General features: G+C 43.9%; 1 protein-coding gene across 3 annotated transcripts in view; it reads left to right on the top strand.

The window, feature by feature from the left end:
• CAP2 (cyclase associated actin cytoskeleton regulatory protein 2) overlaps positions 1-11371 on the top strand; it is a 76372-nt gene extending 65001 nt beyond the window's left edge. For 2 of the 3 annotated variants that reach the window (XM_072853295.1, XM_072853296.1), the window contains exons 12-13: positions 2994-3134; positions 4685-6783. In XM_072853295.1, the coding sequence (XP_072709396.1) occupies positions 2994-3134; positions 4685-4768 (225 nt within the window). In that variant the 3' untranslated portion in view covers positions 4769-6783. Of the gene's footprint in view, positions 1-2993; positions 3135-4684; positions 6784-11340 lie in introns of those variants that run through there. The other variant, XR_012041050.1, reaches the window with a different exon arrangement.
• The last annotated feature ends 1027 nt before the right edge of the window (positions 11372-12398 follow it).

The following is a 12398-nucleotide window of genomic DNA, read 5'->3' as shown; positions in this document are numbered from 1 at the left end:
AGTCTGGCTATATGCTATATGGTGCTTGAATCGGGCAGCTTCTCCAGGGTTTGAGTATGCCAAGTGCTGAGCACCTCAATTTTCTCAGTATTTTGAAGACCTGAGCTTATAATTTGCAAATAAATGATTTGTTAATGCAACAAATATCAGTAAATTCATCCTACAGATTTTCATAGAATCATTAAGGTTGGAAAAGACCTCTAGGATCATATAGTCCAAGCATCAACCCAACACCTTCATGCCTACTAAACCATGTCCTGAAGTGCCACTCTGCATGTTTTTTGAACTCCTCCAGGGATGGTGACTCCACCACCTCTCTGGACAGCCTGTTCCAATGCTTGGCCACCCTTTCGGTGAAGAAATTTTTCCTAATATCCAATCTAAACCTCTCCTGATGCAACTTGAGGCCATTTCCTCTCGTCCTATCACTTGTTACTTGGGAGAAGAGACCAACACCCACCTCACTACAACCTCCTTTCAGGGAGTTGTAGAGAGCGATAAGGTCTCCCCTCAGCCTCTGCTTCTCCAGGCTAAACAACCCCAGTTCCCTCAGCCGCTCCTCACAAGACTTGTGCTCCAGACCCTTCACCAGCTTCCTTGCCCTTCTCTGGACACGCTCCAGCACCTCAATGTCTCTCTTGTAGTGAGGGGCCCAAAACTGAACACAGTATTCGACTGCAGCCTCACCAGTGCCGAGTACAGGGGAACAATCACTTCCCTACTCCTGCTGGCCACACTATTCCTGATACAAGCCAGGATGCCATTGGCTTTCTTGGCCACCTGGGCACACTGCTGGCTCATATTCAGCCGGCTGTCAACCAGCACCCCCAGGTCCTTTTCCACCAGGCAGCTTTCCAGCCACTCTTCCCCAAGCCTGTAGTGTTGCATGGGGTTGTTGTGACCCAAGTGCAGGACCCAGCACTTGGCCTTGTTAAACCTCATACAACTGACCTCAGCCCATTGATCCAGCCTGTCCAGGTCCCTCTGCAGAGCCTTCCTACCCTCAAGCAGATCAACATTCCCGCACAAGTTGGTGTCATCTGCAGACTTACTGAGGGTGCACTCGATCTCCTCATCCAGATCATTGATAAAGATATTAAACAGAACTGGCCCCAACACAGAGCCCTGGGGAACACCACTTGTGACTGGCCGCCAACTGGATTTAACTCCATTCACCACAACTCTTTGGGCCCGGCCATCCAGCCAGTTCTTTACCCAGCAAAGAGTACACCCACCTAAGCCTATTTTGCTATAGTTACTTCATTGCCATATTGCTTGGCTCTCATTTCTCTTAGTACTATCTTTTTTCTTGCCAGATGTTTACAAAATTTATTAAACACACCCTCCTTTCGTTCTCTATTGTGTAAGAACCTATTAAAGAAAAGAAAGATCAGTTTAAGATGCATTGATCCAGTACATACACCAGACTTCAGGATCAGGGTGGGATGCAAGAGGACAGGCCACTTGTTCTTTGTTTGCTGTCACATTTAAGGAACTGAAGGTGAAAATATATTCTTAACTTGAATGATGGGAGACACTCTTTCATTAACAATATCTATCACTCTTTCATTAACAATATCTATCACATTGTCATGGTTTAACCCCAGTGGGCAACTAAGCACCACACAGACACTCGCTCACCCTCCCCCTTCCTGGTGGGATGGGGGAGAGAATCTGAAGAACACAAGTAAGAAAACTCGTGGGCTGAGATAAGAACAGTTTAATAATGGATAATAATAATAATAATAATAAATTGTAATGAAAAGGAAAATAACAAAAGAGGGAGAGGGAGAGGGAGAGGGAGAGGGAGAGGGAGAGGGAGAGGGAGAGGGAGAGGGACAAAACCCAGGGAAAAACAAAAAAAACGCAAGTGATGCAACCGCTCACCACCCGCCAGCCAACGCCCAGCCAATCCCCCAGCAGCGATCGCTGCCTCCCCGGCCAACTCCCCCAGTTTATATACTGAGCATGACATCATATGGTATGGAATAGCCCTTTGGTCAGCTTGGATCAACTGTCTTGGCTGTGCCCCCTCCCAGCTTCTGGCAGAGCATGGGAAGCTGCAAAGTCCTTGACTAGTGTAAACATTACTTAGCAACAACTAAAACATCAGTGTATTATCAATATTATCTCATAGTAAAATCCAAAACACAGCACTATACCAGCTACTAGGAAGAAAATTAACTCTATCCCAGCCGAAACCAGGACAGACATGCTGTTACTGGTTTATGGCTCAGAATAACCTCTGCCCTTTTGATGCATTGTCCAGAGTATATTGCTGTCCCTGCTAGAGAGGGCAGGAGACGAAGGAGTAATTTTCACTGACAACCAGCAAGTCAGCCAGTTAGCCATAAAGAAATGTTTAAATCTGTAGAATTGGAAACAAGAGAAGATTACCTTTTCTCTCCTCAAGTAAATCTTGTGCTTGCTTTTAAAGTGACATAAGAAATACCTTTAGAGATTGAATTAAATTGATCTCAGTACTTTTTTAGAACTGTAGCTTGCCTGAAGGGGATAAAAACCCTTTCCTATTGTATGCTGTAAAACCTGGAAGAGCTTTGAAGTCTTCAGAACATATTACAAATCACTTGTTGAGTATTACTGTATGCTGGGATCTTTCATTTGCCCTTACTGGGTTGGAGTTGACATGTTTGATTTCTTAACCAGTTCTCACTGACGAACAAGGTGAACACTGCCTAAATATCAGCACAAAAGTGTCACTGAAATTAGAGAGAATCAGGGAAGCACTTTCATAAAACTGTATATTAAAAGTTTGCTGTATATTGTAAGTTCGCTGTTGTGTACAGATCTTTGTTACCACCACCAAGAATTTTCACAGTGTCTCACAAATCAAATATAAGCATCATGCAGGCAGCTGACACACAGATCAGATGTTGGTGGCCAAAATTAGACCTGGCACGCAATGAGGATTTTATTAAGAGTATATTTGTGTGCATTTTAAGATTTGATATTAAGTAGATTTTATTTTGCAGGTGATGGGGAAAGTGCCAACCATTTCTATTAACAAAACAGAAGGCTGCCACATCTACCTCAGCGAGGAATCATTAGATTGTGAAATTGTGAGTGCCAAGTCATCCGAGATGAACATCCTCATCCCCCAAGATGGTGATTATGTGAGTGAGATATTTTTAAAGCTTTCCTCCCCCTTCCCCACTAGTCTTGGTAGCTAACAGCATTTAAACTGCTAGGAAAGAAACTAATATACCACACGTACTACATCACCAAAAAATGATCCAAACCAATTGAATTTCTAGGTACCAATATCTCAGCTATCAGTGCAGGAAGAACTCCTTATTTTCTGGGGCACAAAGTAATTTCAAAGATCAGACATGGCATTATTTCTTTCCATTTTGATAGATAATGGCTTCGTCTCCTGTCCATTTAATTTTCTTTTTTGATATCTAAGCATAATCTCCCAAAGAAACTCACTTCACACAAGAGCACTCAAGCCTGAAGATGATGATGCTAAAACTAAGATAAATATAATACCACTACAGATGAAATAATACAGTATAATATACTTGTTTTTTTCTAAAGCTGTTAATGCATGGGTAGCATCTGTAGCACTTTCTAGTATTTTCAACATATGTCCTTAAAAGCCACTTGAACGTGTGCATTTTCCTGGCTCCCTTTCTGTTCTAGTAAGATTTTCATACTCTGCCCACCAGCATTTCTAGTAAAGTCATGCTCTGTCGCTTAACACACTAGCCAGGGATCATGCAGGCAAAGCATACTCATAATAGTTTCCTAGTTTCCTCAACAGAGCAGTGTTGAAATCGCACTGAATGGCCGTAGACAGAACTTAAATTTCTCATAAAACTTTCAGGCTGGAATTTTGTAGGGTAGGAGGGTTTAGGCTTTATAAAAGAAAATATGTAACAAGAGAATTCTCATGCTCCACATTTCCAAAAGTGACTGCTGGATGAATGATTTTCAGTGGGTGCATATTCACCTATTTCTTAAAAAAAAAAAAAAAAAGGTCCTTTTGATCAGTCTCACCTCAGATCACTGTATCATCTGAAATTACTGGCTATCAAAACACCTCTGTGAGGTCTGAACGAAAAAACCCTTCTCTTCACATATTTTTTTTTTTTACTGGGAACAGAGAAAGACCCAACAACATCTCCCATCCTTTCACTGAATATATGGAATGTAAGGAGACTTTCTTTGATGTTCTGCTCCATTTTGTGTACCCCATAAGGGATGCTGAGTCTTTTGAAGTGTATCACACTTAAAATGATAGGGTTTTTTTTAAATTTTATTCTTCCATATTATAATATTGCTTTCATCCTTAAAATTAATCTGCTCACTAAATCTCCACATCTAAATCCCTTCTACTGTCTTCCAACCCAGACACTGATGGAATCTAAAGTCATTTCTGACATGAGGCTTATTTACTTAGTTGTTCCAAATAATGGTGTGAGAGGGATTATTGCAAAGTAGTACCATACCAAGGCTATTTGAAACTGGGTAGCAGTAAGACTTTTTCCTGTGTGGCATTGTCAAATAGCTTCCTAGGGTAATGAAGAAGGCTTCTCTCTAATCCTGGCATGTCTGAGCTATCAATGCTTTCTCAGTCATGTAGCACTAATAGTATTCCACCAGTTTTCATGAGGTATCCACTGTTTATTTAACCATCATTGTTGCTTTTGTTTCTTACCAGAAAGAATTTCCGGTTCCTGAACAGTTCAAGACAGCATGGGATGGATCTAAGTTGGTCACTGAACCTGCAGAGATTGTGGGTTAACTTCCTAACGCCATACAGCACTTGCTGGCCGTGACCAGACCGCAGCCAGCATAAACAAAGCAGTAATGTAAAGAACTAGAAGTAGCAGTAGTTCATACTGCTGATAGGCCTTCAAGCATTAGCTCTGCATGCTAGAAACAATAACACATCTGGCACGCTTTTGTTAGGCATCCCAGTATTTTTCATGTTTCCACACAGTTTGCCTTCACATACAATTTTAATTCTAAATTATGTCATGTGAATGTAATGGATTAAACCCCCCACCCTCCAGTCACATTGGTTTGAAATACTGTATACATTAAGCCAAAATACTGCATGATACACTTACCATCTTGCTTCAGTGCATTCCTTCTTCTGTTTCTGCTAATCAAAAACAGCTTTAAGACTTTAAGATGTTTATTTTTACCTATTAAGCAATTCCTGTATGATGCAGTAAAAAGGTACCCCTAGAAAGTATGCAGTTCCTCGTAGTTCTGTGGCAATCATAATGGGTTTTGTTTTAAACAAGCAAAAAAGGACAACTTTCAGCAATACATTTTGCTAACAGAAGATTAAAAAAATCTGGTATTTTAATCAAACACTTTTCTAATATGTATATTTAGAAGATCCCTATGTTTTCTGTGAGGTAAGATTTTATTATGGTCTACAGACTTGCTGTTGCCCTCTCATTTCTTGCAAATTAGTAATTCTTTCTAAGCTAAAGCCTCATCTAAGCTAAAACCTTGCAGCAAATCACTTGAAGGTTTTTGCTCCTTGGATTTCTTTTTTTCTTTTTTTTTTTTTTTGGTAGACAATCTCTTATTCTTTAAAATTTCACATTGTATCTTGCATCCTATTCAGAAAACCAAGGGAGGCATGTATGTCAGATACCAGCTAGTTTCCTTACTAATAACGTTCCTTTAAAATATTGCTATTGTAGCTCATATTCATTAAAAATATCTTCCTGTTTCTTCCCCACATTTGTAGGACTTACTCTATTTCAAATATATCCACAAAGCAAAGCCATAGGTTTATGTGATACTAATTCTGAGCCCAAATAAAGGGGTAATTTCCTGTTTAGCCCTTTGATTCTACTTTATAGTCCCTGTTGTACATGCTTTTTTAACAAAGGTGGAGTGTTGTATACATTTGTACTATTTCAGTATAGATCAGCACGCCGATGACCTTGACTTAATAAACACGTCTCTGAACTAAGGTCATGGGCGAGGGATCAAGAGGAAAAAAAGGGAACAAGGAAAGCAGAAGAAGGAACAAAAGATTGCAAAAGAAGGAACAACAAGAAAACTATAAGCCAATGAAATGCTGCGTGATAAAAGTTACAGAGCCAATCAGATGGATAGAATAAGCGCGTGCATTGCGTGTGCTTTGTGTGAACCGGTCGGGATAAGTATAAAAGGAGTGTTGTCAGGAAAATAAAGGGTCTCCCCCTACCACCAGCACCGGAGTCCGTGTCTCATTCCCTTCAAATGGTGACCCCGACTTGATTTGGAGAAAGCAACGCTGCAAGTAGCGTCCAGAGGGAACCCAGCTGAACGAATCAAGCCGGCGGCAGGACTGCGGCTTTAATCCCGGGACACACCTTAAGAAACAGGTGAGCGGCTGGGCAGTGACCATGGGAGCTAATATATCAGCCAAGGAAGAGGCCATACTTAAGCTATTAATGCAGCTCCTAATAAAAAGAGGGGTGAAGTATGACCCCTATAAGATAAAGTTATTATTGAAGTTTTTGCAAAAGCAAGGGGCTCCCTCTACAGTATCTGCGGTGTTTGACGTGAAAACGTGGTAACAGGCGGGGGAGAAGATTTGGGAGGCAGCGTCCAGGGGGGACACCACCGCCACTGAAGTTATGACCACGTGGCGTTTAGTAACCGAGACACTGCGATCATGGCAAGCAGAAAAGAAAGTGCAGAATGCAGTCGCTCAGGCAGCACAAGCAGGTGATAGTGAGCCGATCGTGAGCAAGCCCCAGGGAAAAGATGTTCTTATAGACTTGGGGGAAGAAGACGGGGGCTCGAGCGAAGCGAGCAGGGAAGTGGGTTTGAAGCCGCCTCCCCCGAACTCCATTCCCATGAAGCCAATGTCACCCCCCACGCGTCCGATACATGCATCAGAAGCATAACCCACGCCAATAGCAGAACAGGCTTTCGACCCCCGAGATCAGTGGGAGCGACTCTGTAGGGAGGCACTGAAGGATGGGGAAGCTGCGGGGTTTGTGTTTCCGGTGCGTGTACAAGACAATAGGCCGAATGAGTGGACCCCCTTCCAGTGGGACCTAATTAAGGAATTGAGAAAGACTGTCACTGTGTACGGCTTAAACGCACCATTCACTCAGTCATTGTTAGAGAATGTTATGACAGGACATTTGCTAACCCCATTTGACTTGCGGCAAGTGGCTGCAATGATTTTAACGCCAGCCCAGCGATTGCTTTGGGAGCAAAAATGGAGAGAATCCTGCGAGGTGGCAGCCCTGAGTAATCTTGGGCGGCAAGATGGCGATCCCCTTGCCGGGGCGGGAATTCCCTAGTTGATGGGCACCGACCCTTTGCTGGATCCTCAACTGCAAGCTAGATTGGATCCGAATGTTCTCCGACAGTCCGCGGCATTAGCTTTGCAGGCTATGCTGCGGTTGCCCAAAGTTGGAAAGCCAGAACAATCATTTACTAGTATACCACAGGGGCTCCAAGAACCGTATATGCAATTCATTGATAGACTGAGGGATGCGCTAGATAAACAAATTGAGAATTGTGAGGCAAAGGAAGCCCTAATGCTGAAACTGGCAGTGGAAAATGCAAATACGGACTGGAAAAAGTTATTGCAAGCACTGCCTGTTAACTCTACATTAGTACAGATGATTGAAGCGTGCAATCGAGTTGGATCTATTAAACATCACACTGCTGCATTGGCTGGAGCGTTTGCCGCTGCCCTCAATATCGGGCGGGGTGCTGTTGGAGACAAGCGATGCTATCGGTGCCATGCCATAGGTCATCTAGCTGCTAACTGCCCGCAGCGAGGGTCAGCTGTTGACCGGGGCGCTGGTTCTAATCCTCCTACCTTATGTCCACGATGCAGAAAGGGATGGCACTGGGCCAACCAGTGTCGTTCAAAATACAATGCGGAAGGACAACCTCTGCCAACGCGGCAGGGAAACGGGAGGTGGAGTGCAGGGCGGGGACATGCGATGACACAAGTTCCACCACCCCTCGGGCCGGGAAGGTGGTCCCCGCCGGACTTCCGACCAAAGGCAATGATGGCTGGAAGTTCGACACCAGCTGCAGCGACAACAACGCCACAGACGTCGTCACCGTGGACACCCTCTCCGCCAAGACCAGAGGGAGCGCAGGACTGGATGTCGCCACGGTAACGGATTTTACCCTTTGGGGACCCCATGTTCAAAAGATTTCACTGAATGTAAAGGGGCCCTTAGGGCAAGGGTATAGCGCACTTTTGTTGGGCAGATCTAGCACCACCTTGATGGGCCTGTTCATTTTGCCAGGAGTTATTGACGCTGATTTTAAAGGACAGATTCAAGCCATGGTCTGGACCCCCTCTCCTCCAGTGTTTATACCCAGAAAAACTAGAATTGCCCAGATCATCCTGTTTAAGGCCATAGTTCCAAGGGCTGAGAACTGCGAACGATGTGACGCAGGGTTTGGATCAACCGGTCCTCCTGCAATTTTTTGGGCCATGCAGACTGCCGCCACTAGGCCTATGCTTACCGTGATGCTGTATAATCCCCACACAAGCCCTGCTTGTATTCAACTGCTGGTTCTCATAGACACAGGGGCAGATGTTACCGTGCTAGCCTTGAAAGATTGGCCGCACAGTTGGCCATTGGCCACCCCCACAGAAGGATTAGTTGGCATTGGTGGCACTTCACATACCCTTCAAAGTATTAACTCGCTTAGCATTAAAACTCAAGAAGGATCCACATTCACTGTACACCCGTACGTAACTAATTTACCCATGAGTCTATTGGGGAGGGACATGATGGCACAAGGCGGCTTTACCCTGAATTGCCCTGAAAATTTTCAGTAGCGGCCATTGATGAGCGACCGACAATGAAACTAACCTGGAAAAAGGAGACACCCATTTGGGTAGATCAATGGCCGCTCCCCAGAGAAAAGGTTGCTGCACTTCAAGAGTTAGTCGCAGAGCAACTCCAACAGGGGCACATCACACCTATGACCAGTCCCTGGAATTCTCCGGTATTTGTTATCAAAAAGAAAAGCGGAAAATAGCGACTGTTGCATGATTTGAGACAAATAAACGAAGTAATGGCAGAAATGGGGTCACTCCAGCCCGGATTACCTTCACCGACCATGATACCCCGAAATTGGGACATAGTAGTTATAGACTTGAAAGACTGCTTTTTTACAATCCCCTTGCACCCTGCAGATGCACCTCATTTTGCATTTTCAGTGCCTAAAGTAAATTGAGGTGAACCAATGGATAGGTATCATTGGACTGTCCTACCTCAAGGTATGAAAAATTCTCCAACAATCTGTCAGGCATATGTGGCCGAAGCCATACACCCTGTGCGACTCAGATTGCCAGGAATGTATATTTATCACTATATGGATGATATTTTGCTTGCTAGCCCTACGAACAACCAAGTGCAAGAGGCGTTACCTGTTTTGAGGAGCGCGTTGCAAAACCGAGGCCTCCAGATTGCGCCCGAAAAGATCCAAATGGAGGCACCCTGGAAATATCTTGGGTGGAAAATATTATAACAAACCATTCAACCTCAGAATGTGGCCATTTCTACAGACATCAAAACATTGAATGACGTACAAAAACTATTGGGCAATATAAATTGGATCAGAACACAATGTGGTATAGACAATGAAACATTAGCACCGTTGTTCGAGTTATTAAAAGGGGACACTGATCTTAATGCTCCACGACAATGGACCACAGCGGCGAAAGATGCACTGACAACAGTGAATGAAAGACTTTCCCTGCAGCAATGTCACCGACGAGTTGAAAATCTACCCGTGCAGTTATACATTTGTAATCAAGAACAACAACCTTTAGCAATTATTGGACAATGGGAGACCCAGGAAAGAGACCCCTTATAGTGTTAGAATGGGTGTTTTTGCCGTATCAACCTACAAAGACTCTTGTTACTCGCACTGAGCTGTTTGCTGCCCTAATCAAAAGAGGCAGAGAACGAATTGTCGAAATGACTGGGGAAGAACCTGGACTTATTGTCCTTCCGGTTGCAAAAAATTACCTAAATTGGTGTTTGCAAAATAGCCTGGAACTTCAAATGGCTTTAGCAGGGTCTGATGGGCAAATGGATACTCATCACCCCCCTCATAAAATGTTTACCTTTTATAATAATGTAAAAATCGAAAATAGGCCACTATATCAGTGGCAACCCGTTACGGGCACCACAGTATTTACTGATGGGTCAGGGAAGACAGGAAAAGTGGTCATTACATGGAAAGAAAAAGGTCAATGGCAACATCAAATAGAACGAATTGAGGGTTCACCTCAGTTAGTTGAGTTGCACGCCATTACTATGGCCTTTAAAAAATGGCCTTTGACTCCTTTAAATATTGTATCAGACTCGCAGTATGCTGTAGGAGTAGTCCAGCGCATTGAAAGAGTGCAGTTAAAACATGTACCAAAAGAAGCTCTGTTTTTGAAATTTAAGGAATTATTATTTTTAATAGAGCAGAGAAGACATCCCTATTCTGTGTTTCACATTAAAAGCCACACAAACTTACCAGGGTTTTTGACAGAAGGAAATGCACAAGCTGACTACCTAACAAATATGGCATTACACACTCCTGTACCACACACACTTACCCAAGCTCAGTTGTCACACCAATTTTTCCACCAATCTGCCAAAGTTTTAGCAAAGCAATTCGCGATATCTGTGGGGGATGCAAAACTCATAGTTCAAACGTGCTCAGACTGTCAACAACAACCATCTGGACCATCTTTTATGACAAACCCTAGAGGGTTTTTTTCCCTTCAACTCTGGCAGACTGATGTGACACATATACCTGAGTTTGGTCGACATAAATATGTTCACGTGTCCATCGATACCTACTCCCATGCGGTATGGGCTATCGCAATGACAGGCAAAAACAGTCGACATGTCCAAGGCCACTTCCGTGCTGCTTTTGCGGCGCTCGGTATTCCGAGGGAGATAAAAACAGACAATGGCCCTGCATACGTTAGTCACGCGACGCACAGGTTTTTCCACACATGGGGCATCAACCATAAGACAGGCATACCCCATTCCCCCACAGGACAAGCTATTATAGAGCGCACACACCGCACCTTGAAAACTCTTCTACAAAAACAAAAAAAGGGGGAAGCTCAGGAATCGCCGCAAAACAGGTTGGGGAAAGCTCTGTATGTAATGAACCATCTATCGTTACCTTTTCAACATGAAGATATTCCACCTATAGTTAAGCATTATAAGGCAATGGAATCAGGGTTAACACCAATATCGCGGGAAAAAGCAATGGTGATGATGAAAAATCTAAATACAGGGTGCTGGGAGGGACCATATCAACTAATAACCTGGGGTCGAGGATACGCTTGTGTCTCCACAGGTCAAGGGCCCCAATGGGTACCAGCATGGGGAGTTCGACCTTGGCTAGAAGCATCATCCTCCTCAGCATCATCATCGGACTCAGCGAGCCATGGGTCTCCGTCCAACCCCGAAACAACATATGGGTAACGCTCACCAACATGACAGGGCAGGAGCACATGTGCCTATCCATGGCGAGTGCTGGAAACCACCTGTTTAGTTGGCATCCCATTGTGTAGTCTAGAATACGAAGGATTGGTCAACCGTACTGCTCCAAGTGTCAGTAGTTTTTTACAGATAAAGAATGGAACCGGAGCAATGGACCAATGGGATGGGTGGATGTCGCACGGGCTGCAGACCGACTTAGAACTGCAAGAATTAGATATCTTGGGGTGTGTCACTGCCACTGCATGCTTGCAGTTCAATTATACAGGAACAAATAAAACCTTAAAGAGGGACGTTACAGCAAGTTTAGCTGTTTATCAGAATGGGTCAATGTGGTGCAATTATACTTCACCGAACATTTCCAAATCCACCAATGCTCCGCTCCTGCTGCCTGCAGGATTTTTTTTTATTTGTGGCAATAGAGCATGGCAAGGTATCCCTTCTCATATATCTGGAGGGCCTTGTACCCTAGGACGCCTTACCTTGCTAACACCAAATGCATCCATGATATCCAATATATCCCGTATCTTAAGAAGACAGAAACGTGAAATTCACAAATATCAAGATGGGTGCAATGACGAACTTGATTTTTGGCAGGCTGACTAAACCATGTTGACTTCCTTTTTAGCACCTGGTGTTGCCGCAGCACAAGCATTAACCACTTTAAATAAGTTAGGTTGTTGGCTTGCAAAACAAAATAATGCTATGTCTGCAGCGCTTAGCGCACTTTTAACAGATGTGGATTCTATAAGACATGGCACTCTACAGAATAGAGCCGCCATCGATTTTCTACTTTTAGCCCAAGGCCACGGGTGTGAAGAGTTTGAAGGCATGTGTTGTATGAATCTGTCTGACCACTCCCAAACTATCTATCAGCAAATTAAGTCTCTACAAGACCTCACAGACAAGCTAAAG

The sequence above is a fragment of the Ciconia boyciana genome, chromosome 2 (assembly GCF_034638445.1).
Source record: "Ciconia boyciana chromosome 2, ASM3463844v1, whole genome shotgun sequence".
Taxonomy (NCBI): Eukaryota; Metazoa; Chordata; class Aves; order Ciconiiformes; family Ciconiidae; genus Ciconia; species Ciconia boyciana.
This window is presented reverse-complemented; position numbering and strand designations above follow the sequence as displayed.